Source organism: Chiloscyllium punctatum, chromosome 25, assembly GCF_047496795.1.
Source record: "Chiloscyllium punctatum isolate Juve2018m chromosome 25, sChiPun1.3, whole genome shotgun sequence".
Lineage (NCBI taxonomy): Eukaryota > Metazoa > Chordata > Chondrichthyes > Orectolobiformes > Hemiscylliidae > Chiloscyllium > Chiloscyllium punctatum.
The window spans coordinates 71,053,803-71,078,646 of NC_092763.1; the positions used below are offsets into that span (position 1 = coordinate 71,053,803).

The 24,844-nt window shown below is 41.9% G+C and overlaps 1 protein-coding gene across 1 annotated transcript; it reads left to right on the top strand.

Moving 5' to 3' along the window:
• Window positions 1–906: 906 nt before the first annotated feature.
• Window positions 907–23,753, top strand: tmem185 (transmembrane protein 185). Its single transcript, XM_072595534.1, has 7 exons — window positions 907–1,040; window positions 7,919–8,095; window positions 9,626–9,833; window positions 11,591–11,674; window positions 13,312–13,488; window positions 14,155–14,278; window positions 19,128–23,753. The coding sequence occupies exons 1-7, from the start codon at window positions 1,003–1,005 to the stop codon at window positions 19,370–19,372; spliced, it is 1,053 nt and encodes a 350-aa protein (XP_072451635.1). The 5' UTR covers window positions 907–1,002; the 3' UTR covers window positions 19,373–23,753.
• Window positions 23,754–24,844: the final 1,091 nt, after the last annotated feature.

Below are 24,844 nucleotides of genomic sequence, written 5' to 3' on the forward strand. Positions count from 1 at the left end.
AAATGTCTCCGCATTTCCGTTCTGAAATGACCCCCTCTAATTCTAAGGCTGTGTCCACGGGTCCTAGTCTCCTCGCCTAACAGAAACAATTTTCTAGCATCCACCTTTTCAAAGCCATGTATTATTTTGTACGTCTCTATTAGATCTCCCCTTAATCTTCTAAACTCCAACGAATACAATCCCAGTATCCTCAGCCGTTCCTCATATGCTAGACCTGTCATTCCAGGGATCATCCGTGTGAATCTCCGCTGGACACGTTCCAGTGCCAGTATGTCCTTCCTGAGGTGTGGGGACCAAAACTGGACACAGCAGGCCATCTGGCTCATCAAATTTATACTGAACCTCCAAAGAGCATCCTACCCACTCCCTACATTTCCCATAGCTAATCCACCCAGTCTACACATCTTTGGACTGCAGGAGGAAACCCACACAGACATGGGGAGAATACGTAAACCACACACATCAAGTCACTCAAGGGTGGGATTGAACCTGGGTCCCTGGTGCTGTGAAGCAGCAGTGATAGCCACTGTGCTGCCCCATATCCAGCACCTCTTTGTTCAGAACATCAATGGCCATTTCGATCATGAAAATTTCAAACCTCCACCGACCAATATATTTTTGCGCTCAAAGCGTTTCCTAATTTTTGAAATTGTACAAAATTGTTGAGTGGAGCAGCCAAATTGCTCCTGGAGTTCAAACAATCATTAGCCATTTGCTTGCCTTGCTTTTGAACAAGATATGTATCATTGTAAAGAATTATGAACTGGATGGTGTGTAGTGAGTTGGAAACCTAATCCTGGAGTTTAATTTTTGTTGTTTAGTGGAGAGGTTTGCTTTGCACTCTGGCTGATGGGTTCTGATGGATGGGCCAGGCCAGGGTTGGGAGGTTGGTTGATTGACTGCAGGGGTTGGCACTTAGGCGGGTCCCTGGATGAGCGCCTCCTGGGAGAGAGGAGAGACAGAGAGGGTTTGGAGGCTGCTCTCACTGGGCACTACAGAGCCATGAATCTCCGCGGGCTCTTCCAGGACTTCAATCCCAGGTAATAAAAACAAAACAATTCGGTTCCCGGTTGGAGCAGGAGGGGACTGAAGAAGGGAAGGCGAGAGGCCGGTGTCTGGGGCAGGGGAAAGGAAAGGAAGGCCTAACGTGCAGCACAGAAGCCTCGGGCTTGGGTTACTGCAACAGCCGGGCCTGAGCTGCCAGCCTGTAATCTCTCCCCTCCCTCGCTGCACCAGGCATTTAATGCACCAGTAATTCAAGTTAAAAGGATCGCTGACTGAAAATACAAAACCGAAAGTAAAAGTGCCTTGAAAGTGCTGATAATTCGCCTGGTGTCCAGATATGTTAAGCCTGGGTTTCCACTGCTGATTCTGCATCAGGAACTAGATGCACAGCAAGAGTACTACAACACCCTGTTAAATTAGAACAATTTTATTTGAAAACTGCATTGATCTCATTTATGAAGAGGTAATTGCAAATGCTATTGCACAGTACTCGCTGAGTGGTATACAATGCAAAGGTATTTTGGGGCAGATTGGTCATGATTTTATGGCAGGGAAGGATTAAGGGGCAGAATGGCCTCCTTCTACTCCTCTTTATGTTCTTAGTTATTTAGCATCTTTCATTATTATAGGACATCCCGTTGCACGTTACAGCCAATAAAACGTTTGAATTATTGTCATTTGCATTGTAGGAAATATGGTACCCAATTTGTGCAAAGCAGGATCCCACAAGCAGCAATACTACAGTGATCTGAGTCTTTTTATCCTTCAAACATCACTAAAAATTACTGGCAGGGACACTGAGGATAGAATGCCTGCAATTTGAAATAAGCCATGGAATATTTTACATTTATATATCAGGACCCTCCTCCAATAGTACAGCAGCCTATATTGTTGCAGTGAAATTCTTGGACTTGAACCCTTTTAGGATGATCCACACCTGAACCTATAAACCATCCAGCCTGTTCACTAGTATACATTGATTAAAAGTTTGATTTTTCCAACAAATTCACATGACAAGCGAACCACAAGACCTGACAGTCCCCATGAGTTCTTATTCCCAAATATTGACAAATTCTTAAAGTGCAACCAACAAATCTACATTTGATACTGAATGGATTATGGTTTCAGGAGCCCCAGTTAAAGCCTGCATGCTGGAGTTCTGAGCTGGTTTGCAGGATGAGTTGCTTAATCAATGGGAAAGTAATCAACTTGTCAGGTTCTTTTCATTCCTATAAGACGACAAGATGCAGGAGCAGAAGAGGCCATTCAACCCATTGAGTCATTCAGTAAAATCAAGGCTGCTGTGATAATCCTCAACTCTTTTCACGAATAAGCCTTGATTCCCATACTGTTTAAAAATTATCTCAGCCTTGTATATGCTATCAGGGGAATGACACTGATAACAGATGAGGAAAATTCTATTTTAATCATTCATGGGATGTGGGTGTTATTGGCTGGGCCACTATTTATTGTCCATTCTAAATTGCCTTTGAGAAGGTAATACTGAGTTGCTGCCTTGAACTGTTACAGTCCCTATGGCGTAGCTACACCCACAGTGCTGATAGGGAGGGAGTCCCAGGATTTTGCCCCAGTAACACTAAAGGAATAATGACATGGTTCCAAGTTGGGATGGTGAGTGGTTTGGAGGGAAATTTGCAGGTGGTGACATTCTCATATTTCTGCTGCCCTTACCCTTCGTGGTGATAGAGGTTTTGGGTTTGGAGGGTGTCTAAGGACTTATTAGCTTGTATCTTGCAAATTATGTACAGTGATTATGCAGGATGTGAAAGTTGAAGGTGGTGAATGCGGTGCCAATCAAGCAGGTTGGTTTGTGCTGGAATTGTCAAAATATTTGAATATTGTTGGAGCTGTGTTCATCCAGACAAGTGGAGAAATTCCATTGCACTTATAGCTTGCAGCTGGTGGGCAGGTTTTGAAAAGTCAGGAGGTGAGATACTCAATGCAGATTTGCCAATCTCTGACCTGCTATTGTATCCACAGCATTTATATGGCTACTCCAGTTCAGTTTCTTGTAATACTGTACAATGCTGGTATTGGTGGATTTAGTGATGGTAATGCCATTGAAAGTCAAGAGTTGATGGTTAGATTTGCTCTTGTTGGAGATATTCATTGCTTGACATGAACGTTACTTGTCATTTATCAGCTCAAACCTGAATGATGTCCATGTTTTGACGTGGACAGCTTCAGTATTTGAAAAGTTGCAAATGGTGCTGGGTATTGGGTAATCATGAGCAAAACCCTTTGTCGTGAAGCAGATGGTTGGGCCTAGGTCACTCCCCTGAATGCCTGCAATGATGTCCAGGGATGGAGGTGACCGACCTCCTTTGTACTAGGTCTAATCCCAACAATTGGAGAGCTTTTTCTGTGTCCTATTGATTCCAGTTTTGCTTGGGCTCTTTGATCCCTCAATTGATCAAATGCTGCCTTGATGCCACCGACAGTCACTCTCACACCTGATCAGGAGTTCAGCCCTTCTGTCCATGGCTGCCATGACGTCACGGCCTGGTCCACCTGCAGGCCTGACCTGTTGCCAGCATCTTTTGTTTCTAATTTCCAGTTTCCAGCATCTGCAGGATGCTTTGAGTTTGTGGAGAGAAGTGTGTACATTGCTCCGCAGCATCAATTCATTGGAATCACACATACAGTAATTCTGGAATGTCACAATGCTGTGCAAGGTCCAATAGCCAAAGAGGGCTTTCTAATGTGTGGTAAAATCTTTTGAAATTGGTAGGAGTTGAGAATTAATAGTTTGCCAGGAGTGTGCTGTATCTTGAGTCTGTTTATTGTGACATGAATTTGCTGCTGAAGTTTTCTTTCAATTAATGTACGCCAGGTAATAGTGACAGACAGTCTGAATGGTTCACAGGTTTAGACGGTTTGGACTCTCTTACATCTGCAGATAAAGATAATTAGACACTCTATCCAGACCTTCCTCTAAAAGGTTAAGCTTTTAGTCTTTTTGAGAAAAGGTCAAGCTGCTGCACAGGATGTCCTAATATATTTGGGTATTCTATGTCCGCAGTGAGAGAGCAATAGCTACCGGAATGTGGCTTGCAGCTGGTAAAACTATTAGGATGTTGGAGGCTGCCTGTTTCTGTGAATGACTCACTGCTACCAAGAGAACTTATGAACCCTGGAGCTCTGTATGTGTGTTTTTGGTTTGTGTTTGAATATTTCAATATTGTAACCAAGATTGTCCCATCCACCACCTCCAACCTCATAATCCCACAACCCCGCACCACCCGTTTCTACCTCCTACCCAAAATCCACAAACCTGACTGCCCCAGCCGACCCATTGTCTCAGCCTGCTCCTGTCCCACTGAGCTCATTTCTGCATACCTTGACACGGTCCTGTCCCCCTTAGTCCAAGAACTCCCCACCTACGTTTGGGACACCACTCACGCCCTCCACCTCCTCCATGATTTTCGCTTCTCCGGTCCCCAACGCCTTATCTTCACCATGGACATCCAGTCCCTATACACCTCCATCCCCCATCACGAAGGTCTCAAAGCCCTCCGCTTCTTCCTTTCCTGCCGAACCAACTAGTACCCTTCCACTGACACTCTCCTTCGACTGACTGAATTGGTCCTCACTCTTAACAACTTCTCCTTCCAATCCTCCCACTTCCTCCAAACCAAAGGAGTAGCCATGGGCACCCGCATGGGCCCTCTTCGTTGGATATGTGGAACAGTCCATCTTCCGCAGCTACACTGGCACCACCCCCCACCTTTTCCTCCGCTACATTGATGACTGTATCGGTGCTACCTCGTGCTCATATGAGGAGGTTGAACAGTTCATCCACTTTACTAACACCTTCCACCTCGACCTCAAATTTACCTGGGCCGTCTCAGACTCCTCCCTCCCCTTCCTTGACCTCTCCATCTCTATCTCGGACGACCGACTCAACACGGACGTATACTATAAACCGACTGACTCCCACAGCTACCTAGATTACACCTCCTCCCATCCTGCCCCCTGTAAAAATGCCAACCCATATTCCCAGTTCCTTTGCCTTCGCCGCATCTGCTCCCAGGAGGACCAATTCCAATACCAAACAACCCAGGTGGCCTCCTTCTTCAAAGACTGCAATTTCCCCTCAGACGTAGTTGACGATGCTCTCCACCGCATCTCCTCCACTTCCCGCTCCTCCGCCCTTGAACCCCGCCCCTCCAATCGCCACCAGGACAGAACCCCACTAGTCCTCACCTACCACCCCACCAACTTCCAGATACATTGGATCATCCTTCGTCATTTCCGCCACCTCCAAACGGGCCCCACCACCAAGATATATTTCCCTCCCCACTCCTATCAGTGTTCCGGAAAGACCACTCCCTCCGCGACTCCCTTGTCAGATCCACACCCCCACCAACCCAACCTCCGCTCCCAGCACCTTCCCATGCAACCGCACAAAATGCAAAACTTGCGTCCACATCTCCCCCCTCACTTCCCTCCAAGGCCCCAAGGGATCCTTCAATATCCATCAGAAATTCACCTGCACCTCCACACACATCGGGTGCAGCGGATGCAGTAAATGATGTGGCCTCCTATAAATTGGGGAGACAGGCCGCCTACTTGCGGAACGTTTCAGAGAACACCTCTGGGACACCCGCACCAACCAACCCAACCGTCCCGTGGCTGAACACTTCAACTCCCCCTCCCACTCCGCCAAGGACATGCAGGTCCTTGGCCTCCTCCATCGCCAGACCATGGCAACAGGACGCCTGGAGGAAGAGCGACTCACCTTCTGCCTAGGAACCCTCCAACCACAAGGGATGAACGTAGATTTCTCCAGCTTCTTCATTTCCCCTCTCCTCACCTTTTCGCAGTCCCAACCCTCAGACTCAGCACCACCTTCTTGACCTGCAATCTTCTTCCCGACCTCTCCACCCCCACCCCTGTCCGGTCTATCACCCTCACCTTAACCTCCTTCCACCTATCGCATTCCCAATGCCCCTCCCCCCAAGTCCCTCCTCCCTATCTTTTATCTTAGCCTGCTTGGAACACCCTCCTTATTCCTGAAGAAGGGCTTATGCCTGAAACGTCGATTCTCCTTCTCCTTTGCTGCCTGACCTGCTGCACTTTTCCAGCAACACATTTTTAACTTCTAAACTCAGTCTGACACCACACTACAATAATACATGGAGCTGTATGAAGGGTCTGCTCTACATCTGAACCAGATTTTGAGGTTACAGTGCCCTCAGGTTTTTATTTATTGGGTCCGCATTTATTGCCCATCCCTAATTATCCTGGAACTGTGTGGCTTCCTAGGCCATCAGGGGGTAAAGGTGGTGTTTGGCATGCTTGCCTTCATTGGTCAGTGCACTGAGTACAGGAGTTAGGATGTCATGTTGTGGCTGGACAGGATGTTTGTTAGGCCACTTTTGGAATACTGTGTGCAATTCTGGTCTCCCTGCTATATGAAGGATGTCGTTAAGCTTGAAAACATTCAGAAAAGATTTATAAGGACTTTGCCGACAATTAGAGGGTTTGAGCTATAAGGAGAGGCTGAACAGGCTGGGGCTTTTTTCCCTGGAGACAATGGGGTGACCTTATAGAGGTTTATAAAATCATGGCGGCGCATGGCTAAGGTTTTTATACCAGGGTAGGGGAGACCAAAACTAGAGGGCTTAGGTTTAAGATGAGAGGGGAAAGATTTAAAAGGGACCTGTGGGGTAACTTTTTCATGCAGAGTGGTGTGTGTATGGAACGAGCTGTCAGAAGAGATGTTGCAACATTTAAAAAGCATCTGGATGGCTTCATGATTAGGAAGGGTTTAGAGGCACATAGGTTAAATGCTGGCAAATGGTACTAGATCTGTTTAGGATATCTAGTCAGCAAGGATGGGTTGGATCGTTTCTGTATAAACCTGACTCTGTTGTTAGGTTCTTATCCCGAGGTTTCTCACACGAGATGTAATTCGCACACACCAACTTCTGCAAACAGTTAAAGTTTATTAAAGCCTGTACAAGGTAGGTGACCCCTTTGACCCTCTTCGTAGACATGCGAAGTCAAGTCAAAGTGAGGCCCCAAACAAAGGAAATACATCCCCTTTATAGAGATCAGTTGGCAATACTTACGGACACTCCGGCCACTCCCCCACAGTCACAAGACACTCAAGACAACCCCTAGCCTCACAGTCACATGTTACCCCAGGGACAGTGGTAGAATGAGATCATCCTCTGAGATAATGCATATGTTAATGCCCTAATCCTGGGGAATTGATGCAGACAATTTCTTGACTCGCTGATTCCCCAGGACAATGCAGGTGCGATGAACCTAGCTTCAGGGGATGGCTAGAAAGCCATTCTGAATGGAAGAGATTGAATGATAATTTAATTTGATAATAGTAGGGGAGTAGCAGCAAATGCCTGTCTAATTGGGGTGTGGGTGATTTGCATTCTTGCATGAATGTTGTCCCCACCCACTTCCAAAATGTTCACTCCGTGCAGTTTAACTCTTTAATATTACACCAATGTCCAGAGAGATATTCCTAGTTAATCTTTTAACATTACACTGTTGTTGGTATCCTACCTATGAGTGGAAGACATCCATTTACAAAGTTTAAACAATTCTGTTTAATTTGATAAAAGGTGATTCACAGCATAGACACATAACGTTTGCCCACTGGTCCATGTAGATATTATGGACACATACACATAACCTCTTCCTATTCTAATATTTGCATATCCCTTTATATGTAGTCTGTTTGGGAAATTCCTAAGTAGCCTTATTAAAGAATACGAAAAAGTGTCATCCATGCCACAATGCTCACTTCCTCATTGGCTGTGCAGGTAAGTTAGCACTATGCAGCTTTTATGTATTTAGTCTTTTAGATCAGCAATGACAACCATATAACCTCGATCTGTCTCTGTCTCACTTCCCTCTGTTGTAGCAAGTTCCTGATCTATGCCTGCCTGCTACTGTTCTCTGTTTTGCTTTCTCTGCGCCTGGATGGGATTATCCAGTGGAGTTATTGGGCCGTCTTTACGCCTGTCTGGCTATGGAAACTCATGGTCATCATTGGAGCTTCAGTGGGAACAGGAGTGTGGGCACGGAATCCGCAGTACAGGTGAGCAGTGACTGAAAGTGTGACGTCAAGTATGTATGCCACCCAAAACTTAGCAAGGCAGCTTGAAGGTTTAATTTGAAAAATGCCGAAGAAAGAAGCATCCAGGACAGTGCACAGCCTGTAGGCAGCTAGTGGATCATGGGAAATAGGAATAGCCCGCCCACCCTGCCAATCAATTGGCCATGACAAACGTTCTACCTCAATGCCATTTTTCCACACCCTTCCTATATGCCCTCTGTCAACTTTGCTATTTAGGAATCTATTGCCTCTGTTTTGAATATACTCAATGACTGAGCTCCACAGCCTTTCTGGAGCAGACGTGGCAGCACGGTGGCTCAGTGGTTAGGACTGCTGCCTCACAGCGCAAGGGACCCGGGTTCAATTCCAGCCTCGGGCGACCGACTGCGTGCAGTTTGTACATTCTCCCCGTGTCTGCGTGGGTTTCTTCTGAGTCCTCCGGATTCCTCCTACCATCCAAAGATGTACAGGTCAGCTGAATCGGCCGTGCTAAAGTGCCCATAGTGTTAGACCCATTAGTCAGGGGTAAATAGAGAGTAGGGGAATGGGTCTGGCTGGGTTACTCTTCGGAGGGTCATTGTGGATCTGTTGGGCCGAAAGGGCCTGTTTCCACACTGTAGGGAATCTAATCTAAATTCACTATCCTGTGAATAAGGGAGGTCCGAAATGGCATGCGTCTTTTTTGAGATGGTGTCCTCTGGTTCAAATCTTGGGATATGATGGGAAATCAACATGGTAACAATTAATTTGTTACATTGTTATCACCTGAATTCCAAATTCAGAATATTCCTTTGTGTCAAGAAGTGAATGTATCAGTGGATGCTCCTTTTGAAACTATCGGGCTAATTTATATTCTGTGAGAGGAAGTTCAAGTGTCAGTTAGTTAATAGTTCTGTCTGTTAATATCTGATGTTCTGAAACCTAGTGGAACTAAGGAACAGGTGAGGGTTACATCTTAATTCAATGATAATTAGGTGAGAACTTGTGTAGAAACATGGTGAGTAAGTAACAGTTTTGTTGGAGTTGGTGAATTAAAAGTCAAACTTCCTTGAAGAGATTAATATATGACTGGTTTGTTCCCTACCTCTGGGCCAGAATGCCCTGGTCCAAGTCCCACCTGCTCTAGAGATGCTTCATAACCTGTCTGATCAGGTTATTTCAACGGATCTATGACTGGACTCTGTGTCGCATTTTAACCTCTTCTATTTAACATTGTATATCACTTGAGATGATTAAGGACACTATATATAAGTAGGTTAGATGAGAAGGTTATTGTTGAGCATTGAATGACATAGTACAGATAGAAGCCACTTGATCCATCATGCCTATCTCAGTTCTTAGAAACAGCAATCCAGTTAGCTCCATTTTCCTGCATTTAAAGTAAATCAAAAGCACTACAACAGTCCATACTCTTCTTTGATTGAATCTCTGTTAATTTGAATCCATTAATAAGTCTGCTGTAAAATTGCAGGTTGTTTTTTTTCTTTCATCTTTACTTCTCTTTCAATACAGGGCTGAAGGAGAAACCTGTGTGGAATTTAAAGCAATGCTGATAGCTGTGGGAATCCACCTTTTGTTGTTGATGTTTGAAGTTCTGGTGTGTGACCGGATTGAACGAGGCACTCACTTCTGGCTCCTTGTCTTCATGCCTCTGTTCTTTGTATCTCCGGTGTCAGTAGCTGCTTGTGTATGGGGATTTCGACATGATCGGTCTTTGGAGGTAAGATATCCTTGCTAGAGATCGTTGTTAGTTGGGCAAACCTTGTATTTAATATGTTAGCTCCTTAAAACCTCGTTCTTCAACCAACTTCTGGTAATCAGCGCTGATACCTCCTTATGCATCAAACTATTATTTGATAATAGTTCCTGCACAGCAAATTCTACTTCAGAGATTTTATAAAAATGGAAATTGTTGTTAAGAAATGATACACAATAGCGCGCACGCGCCTGTCTGCAGAATACCGTAATTAATATATGAATTAACCAAAACAGCCAATGCAACTCAAACCTGGTTAGTAGAATTCAAAACAAGATAGCAGAAAATGCTGGAGAAACTCAGCAGGTGTGGCAGCATCTGTGAATAGATAAAAGGAGATAACATTTCCAGCCTGATGTGACTCTTCTTTGAAAGACTGTTCTGTTCTGAAGATGTGTCATATCAAATGTGAAACATTAACTTTGTTTCTGTCTCCAGGGATGCTGTCAGACCTGCTGAGTTTCTCCAGCATTTTCTGATTTTATTTCAGTCTCCAGCATCCACAATACTTTGCTTTTATTTGAGTGGAGTTAAAACCTTGTTTTGGCTATCACACATCAATTTTTGCAGATATAAACAAAAAAAAAACCAAAGCATCGCAGATGCTGAAAATCTGAAACAAAAGCAGAAAGAGCTGGAGAAACTCAGCATGTTTGGCAGCATAGAATCATATAATACAAAAGGAGGCTCTATTGCGTCTATACCGGCTCCTAAGAGTTACCTAACTCATCCCATTTTGCAGCATATCTCCTCCAAATTAATCACTTCCAAATATTTATTCAGCTGTACTTTGAAACCTCCTGTGGAATCCACCTCCACCAGTCTCCCAGGCAGTGCATTCCAAATCCTAACAACACTTTGAGTAAAGTGGTTTCTCCTCATCTCACTTCTAGCTGTCTCGCTGATAATCTTGAAATTGTGACCCTTAGTTACTGTCATACCAACTAGTGGAAACAGAATATCTTTATTTACTCTGTAAAAATTGTGCATAATTTTGAACTCCTCATTTAGGTCACCTCTTAGGCTTATTCTTGTTGGAACGTAGAAGACTAATTTATTTCCTTATGTCTAAGATCCCACATTCCTGGTGTCATTCCAGTAAATCTACTTTGAACTCTCTCCAGGGCTTTAATATCCTTCCTTAACTAAGGTACCCAGACTGAAGGTTATAGTCCAAATGTGGTCTGACCAATGATTTGTAGAGGTGTAGCATCACTTTCTTGCTTTATATTCTATGCTTCTGTTCATAAACTCAAGGATCCTGTAAGCCTCCTTTACAGCTGTTTCAACCTCCCTGACCACTGTCAGAGAATTGTATACTTGAACCCCAAGGTCTCTTTGCTTCTGTACTCTCCTCATAGTTGTACCATTGAGTCTGTATTGTCATCCCGTGTTTCTTCTAACAAAATGGCTCACATTTCTCTGCATTGAAATTCATCTGAACTCAGCTGAATTCTGAAGGAGAGTTCTGGATCTGAAATGTTGACTCTGCTTTCTGTCCGTAGATGCTGCCGGACCTGAGTTTCTGCAGCATTTTCTGTTTTCATTTCAGGTATAAAGATCTGATGTAATGGATTAAACTATTTTAAATTTATATTTTTATCTTATTGCTAATATTACAAATAAATGTTGATGTACATACTTTTAACAATATTAAAATGTTGTATGAATACCTTGAGTAACATTTTGTTGCGTTTCCTTTTTTTTACTCTGTTCATCAGTTAGAAATCCTGTGCTCTGTGAACATTCTTCAGTTCATATTCATTGCTCTAAGACTGGATGACATCATCAAGTGGCCTTGGCTGGTAACTTTTCTTCCACTGATTGCTTAGCATTTCTTTTGTGTGCTGGTAATGAATAGAGGGGCATGAGTTGAGGCAAAATGGGAGATGTTTTCCCGCAGCCAGTAATAGAAATTTGGAATTTTATCCTGGATGTGCGAGTCAATTTAAAAACTTTCAGTAACGAGATCATTAGTTTGTTGGGCAATTATTATGGTATATAGAGCTAAGGCAGATAAATATTATTTGAGATACAGATCAGCATGGAAGGCTGAATGGTCATCTCCTGTTCTAATGTTCTCTTTCTGTCTCAGAGATATTTCAATGCATTTTAAAGGTCAAAATTGACTCTGATTTCAGGCTTCTCTTCCATGGTCCGTTACTAGCATTGAATACTGTGTGGAATGGTCTGTTAAGATGGACATTACCTGTCTGTAGAAATGTCCACCAAAGGGTTTCAGTCCACATTCTGAGGTAGACTTGAGACTTACCTCCTTGCTCCACCCCTGTGACAGGAAGGCAATGACAAACACCACTGACAAAAACTGCTCTGGAGACAGTGAAGATGAACCATCAGTAGACAGTGAGTCAAGGAAAATAAAAAAAAATGCAGATGCTGTAAATCAGAAACATAAAGAGAAATTGCTGGGAAAGCTCAGCAGTTCTGGCAGAATCTGCGGACAGAAATCAGAGTTAACGTTTTGGACCAAGTGACCCTTCCCCAGAACTGTTGGAAGCTAGGAAAGTGTCGGTTTGTATGGAGAAGATGTGGGGGGAGAAGAATGAGTAGGAGAGAGTGTGCTAAGGACTAAATGACAGATGGAGATAACACCCAAAGAGAGAGAAGAGCAGTTGGGCTCTATGCCCACCTGTTGTTAACTCCTTACCTCCTCCCTCACGCTAAGACTCAATATCGAGTTCAATAACTTTCGGGCTTGAGCTCTCCCAAGCTTGACCTCTTCCAACCCTCGCACAACAGTCTTGTTAACACATAGTCAGCTATTAGACCCACTGCCATCACCACCCCCATCCAATGCGCCTTTTGCATGTAAACCGACATTTTCCTAGCTACCATCAGTTCGGGGGGAGTGCGACTCAACCTGAAATGTTAACTCTGATTTTTCTCCACAGATGCTGCCAGACCTGTTGAGCTTTTCCAGCAACGAGTCAAGGAACCTACCTTTAAAAGAAATGGAATCCAATTGGTTCAATTTGAGCAGGATATAGATACAACTGGCAGTTCATATATTTTTTACTCTCACTGCTCACTAGCATAGGAATACATTTAAGTAAACTGCATCAGAAAGCTCTACATCTCTTTTAACATTATATACCGGGTTCAGGAAGGTTTATTCTGCTGGGTGTTAAAAGGCATGCAGATAAGTCACTTGGCTGCTTTGGGAAGCAAAACATTATGCATTATCTGTGATAAGCAGATTATAAGAGCCATGAAGTGAGTTGAGCTGTTTTTGATGTTCTGTGCATTGTATTACAATATTAGTTACTGTTGTTAAATCTTCAACATGTCAAGAGGCTCAGAGTAACTGAATATTATCATAGGTAGAACACATCAGTGAAATGAAAAACGTGTAAATTTAGCAACATTCATTTTAAAAACAGTATAATTTCTTCAGCCAGATATTGCTGATTTTCTTTTGTAGGTGGTCTGTGTTCCTTTGTGGATCCTGATGTCATTTCTCTGCCTTGTTGTGCTCTACTACATTGTGTGGTCGGTACTTTTCTTGCGGTCTATGGATGTGATAGCTGAACAAAGACGGACCCATGTTACAATGGCTATCAGTTGGATGACCATTGTTGTTCCGCTTTTGACCTTCGAGGTATGCAACTTGCTTTGGCAGTGGGGTCAGTGCATTCTTCAGTTACTCGAGCATTACTGCAGCTAGTGTTTGGTTGATCTGACTTTGATTGCTGAAGATATATTGATGCTTAGTGGACAGTTTCATTCATTTAGGGAATTTCCAGGTTTAAGTTTTACTTTGTCATTATACTTGATTGATCAAGCACAAAAAGCCTTTGACAAGTATTGTGTTTTTACAAGCCAGCCTTGAAATGCAATGATCAGTAGCAATCTGGAAGCCACAGGGAGAGGACTGTTGAGTCATGAAACCTTAGTTCAAGTCTCTTTCTCCCCTCGCTGACTTTGGTTTTATCATTTTTCACCCTAAGACGCTGTCACCACTTCATAGTGTTCACAAGGTGATGCACAAAATCAGCCTGGGGTTGATGTCCTTTTCACTACTACTCCAAATAATCCAATGAATATTCCTTCTCAAGCTAGCTGGCGAACTTAATATTCGAGTAGAGGATATTCAAGTATGAGTTGGGCTTGAATTCAAAAGTATTTTTGGCGTGCATGCCAACCTGGCACAAGACTGTCCAAATCAGACGGCTGAGACAGTCACCCTTGTGTGGTTTCTCTTTGCCCCAGATGGAGTGTCAAATCTCTCCCTATAGGTATTTATAGTTTTGGTTTTTCTCCCTAGATTCTTTTGGTTCACAAACTGGATGGCCACAATAATTTTTCTTATATACCAATTTTCATCCCTCTCTGGCTCTCTCTGATAACATTAATGGCAACCACATTTGGACAGAAAGGAGGTAATCACTGTAAGTATGAATCGTGTGCATTTAACTTGTTACAGAAATTATTTTGATGTATGTTGTTGCAATAGTGCAGTGGCTCATTACAGTAATGAGATCAGACTGTGCAAATATAGTGATAGCTATGTCCTGATTAAATATTGTTTGGGACTAGCAATATTCATTACACTTCATTACTGTTCACAACACTTCCTCAGCGTCTAATAAATATCATATTATACTGAATGTATGCATAGAGAACATCTTGGTTTGAGCGCTAGTTATTAAAGTTTTTAAGAAAAAAACACAAGCCCACATTCAATTTTATTCTTAATATTGTTGTTTTCTGCTCACCTGTCCATGTCTTCCGAATGAGCTCCTAGAGGACTATTAGTTGTGATAAATTGTTGATTGGTATCTGTTCCTGTTCCGAGTACGTTACTTGTTAGAGTTTGACTTGATTCTGCCAATGTTATGGCCAAGTTCGTGCTCAAAACATTTGCAGCTGAATTGACTAAAAGGAGTAGAACCTGTCAGAAGAGTCTTTCAGAGTGCAGTCATTGCAACTATTTCCCCACGTCTGAGTGAGAGCAGAGAGGCGCATCAGGTGGGAATCCCATTGAATCATGGAGAACACTGGTTTTACACCCTGGCCAGTACAGTATTACCTCACTGAGCTCAAGAGAGAGTAAATGTGGGTGGGGTGGGTATGGTGTAACAGCATTACCCACTGTGAACCTGTTATTTTAAAGGAAGAAAAAGAGGGGCATATGAGGTGAGAATTGTTCGAATAATTTTCTTTCCTACCTAATAGAATTTAACAATGTACAAATAGAATAGAGACTTTGGGGATTTAAGTGTGCGTGAGTGAAGTTTAATTTGATTTTTTGATTAAGGGAGAAAGGGCTTGAGATAGGCATGAAATCCAAATACTCAGAGATCTAGTGCAAATAAGTGGGCTGAATGGCACCCTCCTGCACCATAGCAATTCTGTGATGGAGTGTTTTTTTTAAATGTAGTTTTAGGGTTGATGAAGCAGCAACGCCACCCATGGGCACTTTAATAACGCTATTAAGTCCTTGCAAGCTGTGCAGATATGGGTAGGGATTGCAGGGATGAGTAAACTGACCATGGCACTGTGGTACAAAGTACCATTCAAGTAAGAAGAGGAATTTGGAATGTAATAATGGAAGGGGGAACACTACAATTAGGGAAATAGATATTGTTCTCTGTGACTGGGAGTGAGAGTCCCGAAGGTTGTGTTACCTAGACAGTAGCAGGGTTAAGGATATCCCCTTGGGGCTGGAGAAGAACTTGGAATAGGAGGGGAGGGGCCAGTTGGCATCATTCGCATTCGTACCAATAGCATTGATAGGTCTATAGAGGAGATCCTGCTGAACAATTGGGAGCTCAATTAAAAAGTAGAACCTCCAAGGTAATAATGCTATACATCTCTATGACTTTATGATACCTGAGCCATGGGTAAACTGGCATGAGATAAATAAAATCAAGGGGTTAAGAGCATGGCTTAATGATTGCTGTGGGTGGGATGGATTTTGGTTTGTGGAGCACTGGCATCAGTACTGGGGTAAAAGACATCTAATGGAATGGGCTTCACTTGAACCATGCTGGGACCACTGTCCTGGTGAACCTAATAACTATGGTTGTGGAGAGGGCTTCAAACTAATTGATAGGGGTTGATATTTAGGATGTTCAAAATGTAGATTTACAAAGTCAAAACAGATAGCAGCATTAAAGGGCAGCTATTTGGATAACAAGATCCAGAATGGGGCAGGATGGACAGAGTGTACAAAGATAGAAAAACAGTGGAAATTAGGGTAATTAGCATAGTACAATAGCAAGAAATGATTGAGGACCGAATGATGTAGGATGCAGGTAAGAGATAACAAGGGGAAGAAGACATTGTTGCTTTTAATTTATTGACCCCTTAACAAAAGCCAAATGGTAGGACAGAGAATAAATCAGAGAATAAATAATGAGGGCATTTGAAAAAGACAGTGCACCAATCTTCAAGTAGATTGAGAAAGTCAAATTGGCAGAGGTATCCACATAGAAGAAGACAGTTTCCTAGAACATTACGTTGTGGATCAAACCAGGAATCATGCTGTTTTTGGATCTGGTAATGTGTTTATTGAGGAAGGTTTAATAATCTCATGGAATACATGGAGAACTAGCCACTTGGATACAGAACTGGCTCAAAGGTAGAAGACAGAGGGTGGTGGTGGAGGGTTGTTTTTCAGACTGGAGGCCTGTGACCAGTGGAGTGCCACAAGGATCGGTGCTGGGCCCTCTACTTTTTGTCATTTACATAAATGATTTGGATGCGAGCATAAGAGGTACAGTTAGTAAGTTTGCAGATGACACCAAAATTGGAGGTGTAGTGGACAGCGAAGAGGGTTACCTCGGATTACAACAGGATCTGGACCAGATGGGCCAATGGGCTGAGAGGTGGCAGATGGAGTTTAATTTAGATAAATGCGAGGTGCTGCATTTTGGGAAAGTAAATCTTAGCAGGACTTATATACTTAATGGTAAAGTCCTGGGGAGTGTTGCTGAACAAAGAGACCTTGGAGTGCAGGTTCATAGCTCCTTGAAAGTGGAGTCGCAGGTAGATAGGATAGTGAAGAAGGCATTTGTATGCTTTCTTTTATTGGTCAGAGTATTGAGTACAGGAGTTGGGAGGTCATGTTGCGGCTGTACAGGACATTGGTTAGGCCACTGTTGGAATATTGCGTGCAATTCTGGTCTCCTTCCAATCGGAAAGATGTTGTGAAACTTGAAAGGGTTCAGAAAAGATTTACAAGGATGTGCCAGGGTTGGAGGATCTGAGCTACAGGGAGAGGCTGAACAGGCTGGGGCTGTTTTCTCTGGAGCATCAGAGGCTGAGGGGTGAACTTATCGAGATTTACAAAATTATGAGGGGCATAGATGGGATAAATAGACAAAGTCTTTTCCCTGAGATCGGGGAGTCCAAAACTAGAGGGCATAGGTTTAGGGTGAGAGGGGAAAGATATAAAAGAGACCTAAGGGGCAACCTTTTCACGCAGAGGGTGGTACGCGTATGGAATGAGCTGCCAGAGGATGTGATGGAGGCTGGTACAATTGCAACATTTAAGAGGCATTTGGATGGGTATATGAATAGGAAGGGTTTGGAGGGATATGGGCTGGGTGCTGGCAGGTGGGGTTAGATTGGTTGGGATATCTGGTTAGCATGGACGGGTTGGACCGAAGGGTCTGTTTCCATGCTGTACGTCTCTATGACTGTATAAATGATGTCGGATTAAAAGATCCCCTAGAAAGCAAGAACCATACCACGGTAAAATTTTAGTATTCAGTTTGAGAGGGAGAGTCTTGGGTTGGAAACAACTGTGCTAAATGTAAATAAGGTCATTGCAAAGGAAGGAGGGTAGAGCTAGCTGGAGTCAATTAGGAAAAGACCATAGGAACAAACTTGGTTGAGGAAAAATGGTAGAACTTTAAGAAAATGTTCCATGACTCACAACAAAAATATATCTCAGTAGAAAGGGGAATTCTAGGAAGGGGATAAGCCAGCTGTGGTTAACCAGGGAAGTTAAAGATAGCATGAAATAGAAAGAAAAGATGTATAATGTGGCAAGAACTCCAGTGCATCCAGTAACTCCTACAGTCAGTTCCTTTAGTTTCCTCGGATGCGTCCCATCAGACCCAGGGAGCTTTCTGAGCTTTAACCCCATTAGTTTTCCTCGTACTTTTTCTCTGGTATTGTTTGTTGTATTTAATTCCTATTCCTCTTTTGTCTCTCCATTATTTAGTGTTCTTGGCATGCTATTGGTGTCTTCTGCCATGAAGCTAATATAAAATATTTATTCAGCTTGGGGTTTAGGGGTTCTCCTGTACAAATCATAAAAAGCTAGCATTCAAATTTTACAGCTATTAGGGAAGGCAAATGGAAAATGTACCTTTATTTCAAAGGGAATGGAACATAAAAGTAGGGAACTGAAAAGTTTTGGTCTCCTTATCTGAGGAAAGATATATTGCCATTGGCAATGGGTCAAGAGAAGGTTCACTGTGTTGATAGCACGTATGGTGTGAAAAGTTGAATAGCTTAGGCCTATCCTCAGTGGAATTTAGGAAAATGAGAACTGGCCTCTTTGAAACATACATGATTCTCAGGTGGCTAGATAGGTAGAAGAGGAGAGGTTGTTCCTGCTAGTGGGAGAGTCTAGGATTAGAGGGTGTAGTCGCAGAACAAAGAGTCACCCGTTTAAGGGTGTATTATCCTGAAGTGATGAAGGAGCAGCGCTCTGAAAGTTTGTGATTTCAAATAAACCTATTGGACTATAACATGGCCTCGTGTAACTTCTCCCGACGATCTGGCAATGCCATTCTTCTAGCATCACCACGTGCATGTTGAAACTTTCCAAGGCCAAATTTCTTTGTAATAGATGTTTCCTTGAATCTGATTCTATCTTTGGGGATATGGGTGAACTGAGCAAAGACTGTGCTGTAACTATCTCATGTTGAAGGGGGAGGCCTGATAAGATTGGGAAGAAGAGATTTAATTCCATTGGGTAAGTCAGGAATGATCTTTATTCCCTCTGAGGAAATACCTTGTTTTGAATGCCATGTTAGTTATATGCTGACTGTTGAATTTTCATGCATCCACATTGGACATGGGTTCAGACTCAAAATTTCAATTTTGAGTTCTGCATTCATCCTTGCTATCTAAAAACTCACTGCTTTTAATCTTTAAAAGGATCTTGTATTCCAAATTGTATTGAAGGAATGGACTTGACCCTCAGTAGAGCTGTTAGCTGTTCAATGATGAGAATGACTTTTGAACCTCTTGAGAGCACTGATTTTGATATTTTTGTAGGGTGGTTTGGAATCCGCAAAGACTTCTGCCAGTTTCTCCTGGAGATCTTTCCTTTCTTGAGGGAATATGGAAACATTTCATATGAACTTCATCATGATGATAGCGAGGACTCTGAGGAAATGCCTGTACCAGAGCCTGCCAAAATAGCCCCAATGTTCCATAAAAAGACTGGAGTTGTGATCACCCAGAGCCCTGGGAAGTACTTTGTTCCTCCTCAAAAGCTCAACATCGACATGCCTGATTAAGATTGGAGATGGTAATGGACTTTGGAATGAAATAGTACTGTCTGGATATGGTACATTTATGATTAACATGCACTAATTCTTGTATAAATGGGACTTGATCTGGCACATGGAATTCTGCTGCCAGTAATGTAAAATTGAATCTATATTCAGTCTCTGTTTGCCTTTTTTTGTCAGTTTAAAAGTGAACAGAGCTCCTGTGCCTACAGCTTTCGTAAAGATTACACCCAAGGAGTAGAAAAGGTGCTGGTATTTTACTGCTACATTGAAATGCACTGATGTTGAAAAAGACACTGTGCTGAGTTCACACTTTAATATAACCTATGCCTGTTAGTTCCAAGGTTTGCATATAAAACTTGAATGATCAATAATCAGAATTATGATGTAAATAAAACTGCAAATTCAGAATTTAATGGTCAAAGAAATTTGATGGAACTGGTAAGTAGAATTGACCAACTTTGAACTGAGGGGAGTAAACTATACTTAAGTGATGCTTTACATGTAGCATAATGATTAAAAGGTTAGCACAATATCGGTAGAGAATAGCTGAAATTACATTACCAATCGACTGCCGTGACAATTGAGAATAATAATTATGATTTTTCAGAGCCAAGGAATGGGAACTATTTCTTCACCCGTTTCTCTCCCTACCCCCAGGTGAATTGCATCTGTTGTTATAAAAAGACAATTAGAGACAGACTTCAATTAATTTTGCAACTCTTTAGTTTTGCAGCTGTGCTTTCTTTGTTCACCGTGCTGTCATTTTACAGCTTTAACTGAAGTTTGTTTTGATGGCTGCACTTATATTCACATCCAGGACAAAACTCTTAATAGTAAATCCAGAAGCAGTTTTTCTCCCCCATTCATATTAGTTTGAAGAGATTGTCTTTATTGTGCTGGGACCTGATATAAAACACATTCAGGTCTATTTATCACAGCTTTCCCTCAGAATGATAATAATTAAATCATCATAAATCTGAACTCATTTACTTAGATTAGATTCCCTACAGTACAGAAACGGGCCATTTGACCCAACAAGTCCACACCGACCCTCCGAAAAGTAATCCACCAGGACCCATTCCTCAATGTTTACCACTGACTAATGAACCTAACACTACAGGCAATTTAGCATGGCCAATTCACCTGATCCGCACACCTTTGGATTGTGGGAGGAAGCCAGTGCATCCGGAGGGAACCCACACAGACACGGGGAGAATGTGCAAACTCCACACAGACAGTCACCTGAGGCTGGAGTCAAACCTGGGTCCCTGGTGCTGTGAGGCAGCAGTGCCAACCACGGAGCCACAGTGCCGCCCAGCCACATTCTTATTAAAATTCTGCTTAGGGAAGTTAGTATTCCCAAAAATGGCTGCAAACGTTTAGAAATCTAAGTGCAATGAAGGTCTCTAAAGAATCTGCCTGGAAAGAGGATTAAGAAAACTTCTTGTGTGTTTTGGACAACAATACATTTGCTCCGTGTGCCTGATGCGTGGCATTGTTCTTGGTCTTATTCCTAACGAAGAGATGGAGTGCAATAATATGTTGTGTAGAAAGTAAATGTAACTTTTTAATGCATGAACAGAAATTTGAATTTTTATTGTGTGACATATTAAAGTAGGTTGCCTCATGCCATTGGCTGTTTAGCCAGTTTAACTCCCTTGAAAAGTGTATCATGCTTTTTGAATACCCTAAGTACTCAGTAGATTAACACCTTCCCTTGTCAAATAACATTTGTCTCTGGTTAGGTGTTTGATGCAATGTAAAAGACTGCTGTAATATATCAATGCCTCCAATGCCCCCTCCTAGTTCTAATGGCTATGTATTCTTTGAATGGCGATCGAGGTGTCTGCTTGCTGAAATTTTTAAACAGAAATTGGGTTAAGGTTAAGGCATCACTTATTGTGGGGGGGAGTTTGAGATATTTACTTGTGTTCTGAGGGTAGGTAAGAACGTACTATAGCTTATTCAGCTTTGGGGATGGAGCAGTGTGATGAATCTGCTTAGCAATGCACCAGAAGTCAGAAACAGTTTAAAAGTGTCTGTTCTTGTCATTTTATATGTCTACACATAAAGTTTCGTGTTGTGGTTTAAATAGTATGTGATACAGCTCCTTGAACCTGCACTGCCATTCAATGAAATCGTGGCCATTTTTTTGTTTGCTGCTTTAATTTACATTCTACAACTGAGGTTCATAATGTGGCCTAACTTCCTATTTAAACACTGAAATGAATCGTTTTACATCATTGTAAAATAATCTTGGGAGTGATTCACTCAGTAGTGTTGATCTCAGCCTAGGATGGAAGTCAACTTTACAAAACACTTGCCCTATCAATGTTATGATTCTGCTGCAAAATTGAAGCATGAATAGAAAAGATAAATTCCATGTAATGTAAGTAGTACCCTATTCAAGTTTCTTATCCTTTATTTTCTTGAGCTTGCAAAAGCTTTTCTCTCAAATGGTTCATAGCTGTGTATTGCATTGAATTTAGGAAAGACTAGATTTAACTTGTATTAACTCAAATCAATCTGGCTAATTCTTAGCATTATCAAGCTGTATTAGCTACTATCTAAGTAGCTAACCCTCTGCTAACTGTTGCTTCTTCCTAGGCAATCCAAACTATGGAGATTATGACAGAAGGAAAATAGTGCAGAATCTGAAAAACTTAAAACAGAAAATGTTGAAAGCACTCAGCAAGTCAATCAGAATCTGTGGAGAGAGAAACAGAGTTAGTGTTTCAGGTTTCACCTTTCATGGATGCTGCCTGAACTCCATAAAATGATTAGTTGACAGACTTGAATTTATAAATTTGATTTGGCATTTAACATGATCAGAAGCGAAGTGTTACCACAGCAGTGGCGACTGCAGACTGCTTTAGAATAGCATTCAGTGTAGTTTCAATATCTTGTTAAATATGTACTGGTTTCAAAGATAGTTTTTGAGCGCATGTAAGATATGCATTTTGAGATTCTATTCCTTGCCTCTATAACATCTTATCACTAAAATCTATTTTGTTATTTAGGCTGTTAAGATCTGAAAGTTTCTCTCTTTGTGTTTTTCCTTGATTTGTTGTTTCACAGGTGTGTTTAGCCAGTACCACTGCTGATGCTGCACTCATATTACTGCAGTTGATAGGATTCAAATTAGAAAATAATATTGCAGGCTAATCCCAGTAATGGTGATTGTGAAGCTATTGCTTCATACTATCATAGTAAAAATCCGTCTGGTTCACTAATGTCCTTTATTGGAAGAAACTCTGCCATTCATATCTGGTCTGCCCTACATGTAACTTCCGATCCACAGCACTGTGGTTGACTCTTAACTGCCTTCTGAAATGGCGTAGCAAGCCACTCACTTCAACGGTAGTTAGGTATGGTGAAAAAATGTTGGGTTTGCTAACGATAACTACATCCTATGTACAAATGAAAGAAAATGCTACCCTAATGAGACTGTTGTCAACCCGTTGTGGAAGTTGCCAGCTCTTGACTGACTGACTATCAGTGGTACAGTAAAGTGGGTGGCTTTAACCAGTGTTGAGGAGGGACATGCTCTGCCAGGTTACTGTACAGGCATTGGAGTTGACAATAATCCCTATGCATTTTGAGCAGTGATTATCAGTCACTGAAGGGAAAGCTTATCTTTTATGACAACATGAAATTATTGTTTCGGTACACAAATATCAGTGCCCTTTGGGATATTGCTTCAGGTAGTCTTGTTGATCTCAACTATTCTTTAATTTTATGGTATGTCTTAAATTGATCAGTTTTGCAGACAGCATTTCAAACTGAGGTATTGCCGCTGTTATATTAAAGCTTCTTTTCTCCTTTAATTTTAAAACAATTATTTAAGTTCAATTGCAATATTTGACAAGCCGCCCACACCTAGATTAACTGTCCTGAGTACCATTAAAAATCAATATATATGATGAAAGTCTCCCAAATAATTGGTCATCTGGAATAAATTGTGTTACTAGTATTTTATGGATGTTCTGTAAGTTGTTTTTTCACCAATGCTGTGGAGGAGGGGTGGGAAATTAAGATGTTGATTGGTGGAGAGAGAGAGAAGGGGATAATGTACTTTATATATAATGCTACACTGAGTGGTTATATAAACGGGTATGACATATTAAGTATTTCAGACATAAAGATCGTTAAGCTTTAGCAGTATGAGTTTGTGTTGATCAAGGAGGACAGTGCAAAGCAGGAACTCTCAGCAGGCCTGAGAAGAAGTGCAATCATTTGGTGTAAAATAGCAATTGTTTATTGTGGACCAAACAGAGATTGACATTTTGTGTTTTGTTTTCTTTCATGTAATACTATTTGTGAAATATCTGTAAATGTGTATTGTGTACATGCTGCTTTTTGTTCAATAAATCAAATAACCAAATGTTTCTGAATTCTGTTCCCTTACCAAAACTTAACTTTCTCTGCAGATGTACTAGCTCTGAATTTGGCCTTAAGAGTACGAGGGGCTGGTGGAATAATTGCACAGCCTAGATCTGATCGATTTTTATTAATTTGAGGCAGTTGGCAAGTTGCTCGCAAAATCCATGCATTGACTGAGAATGGAAAAACAGGTTGGGACAGTCGTTGAGCATATGCCTGCAGTAATGCCTGAGTGAGGAGAAATGGTGTATAGAGTGTGTGGGAGGTAGCAGGAGAACTTTATACACTGAGCTCTTTACATGAATTGTACTCCACTCTCCTTTGGCAATCTTGAATGCTCAAAACTTCAAAATCAGTAAATAATACTAGATCTGCTGGATCTCATTAATTTATTGTGGAGCTGATTGCTTGCAGTGGTCTACCACCCCTAATAATGATTAGGTTTTCCGCTGAGCAAGCATGAGGTGGTCCCAAAATAAAATTGAGTCCCTTTCAATGTTCAAACGACCAACATCCATCTTTTGAATTAGGCTATACACAAGCTGGCTCAGAATTCCTCCACAAGAGTTGTTTAAATGTTAAAAAACAAGGTTGGAGAAAGTGAGGACTGCAGATGGTGGAGATCAGAACTGAAAAATGTGTTTTTGGAAAAGCGCAGCAGGTCAGGCAGCATCCGAGGAGCAGGAGAATCGACCTTCCTGAAGAAGGGCTTAAAAACAAGGTTGGTCTAGCTTGGCTTCCATCATCCTAGTAATTGCATGATAAAGCAATAATGGAGTTGTTTTGCACAACAGTCAATCTCAGTCAATTACTTCAGACCCATTCATAAGGGAAAATGGTAGTCATGAAGAACTTGGGTAACCATGTGCCCAAAGTCACCTGTTTCTCTCTAGCTTTCTATTTTCACCACATTTTGTTGTGTATACCAGCAGGTGTATCTACATTGTAATGAATTAATTAATAACTGTTCCTTGCTTCTTCCTGGGGAGTATATTCCATGGAGTGACCATGGAATTCAAATATGGTTTCCACAAACTTGTTAGAAAGTAACTGCATAGTTTGATATCTTAATAGGCTGTCATGTAAGGAAAT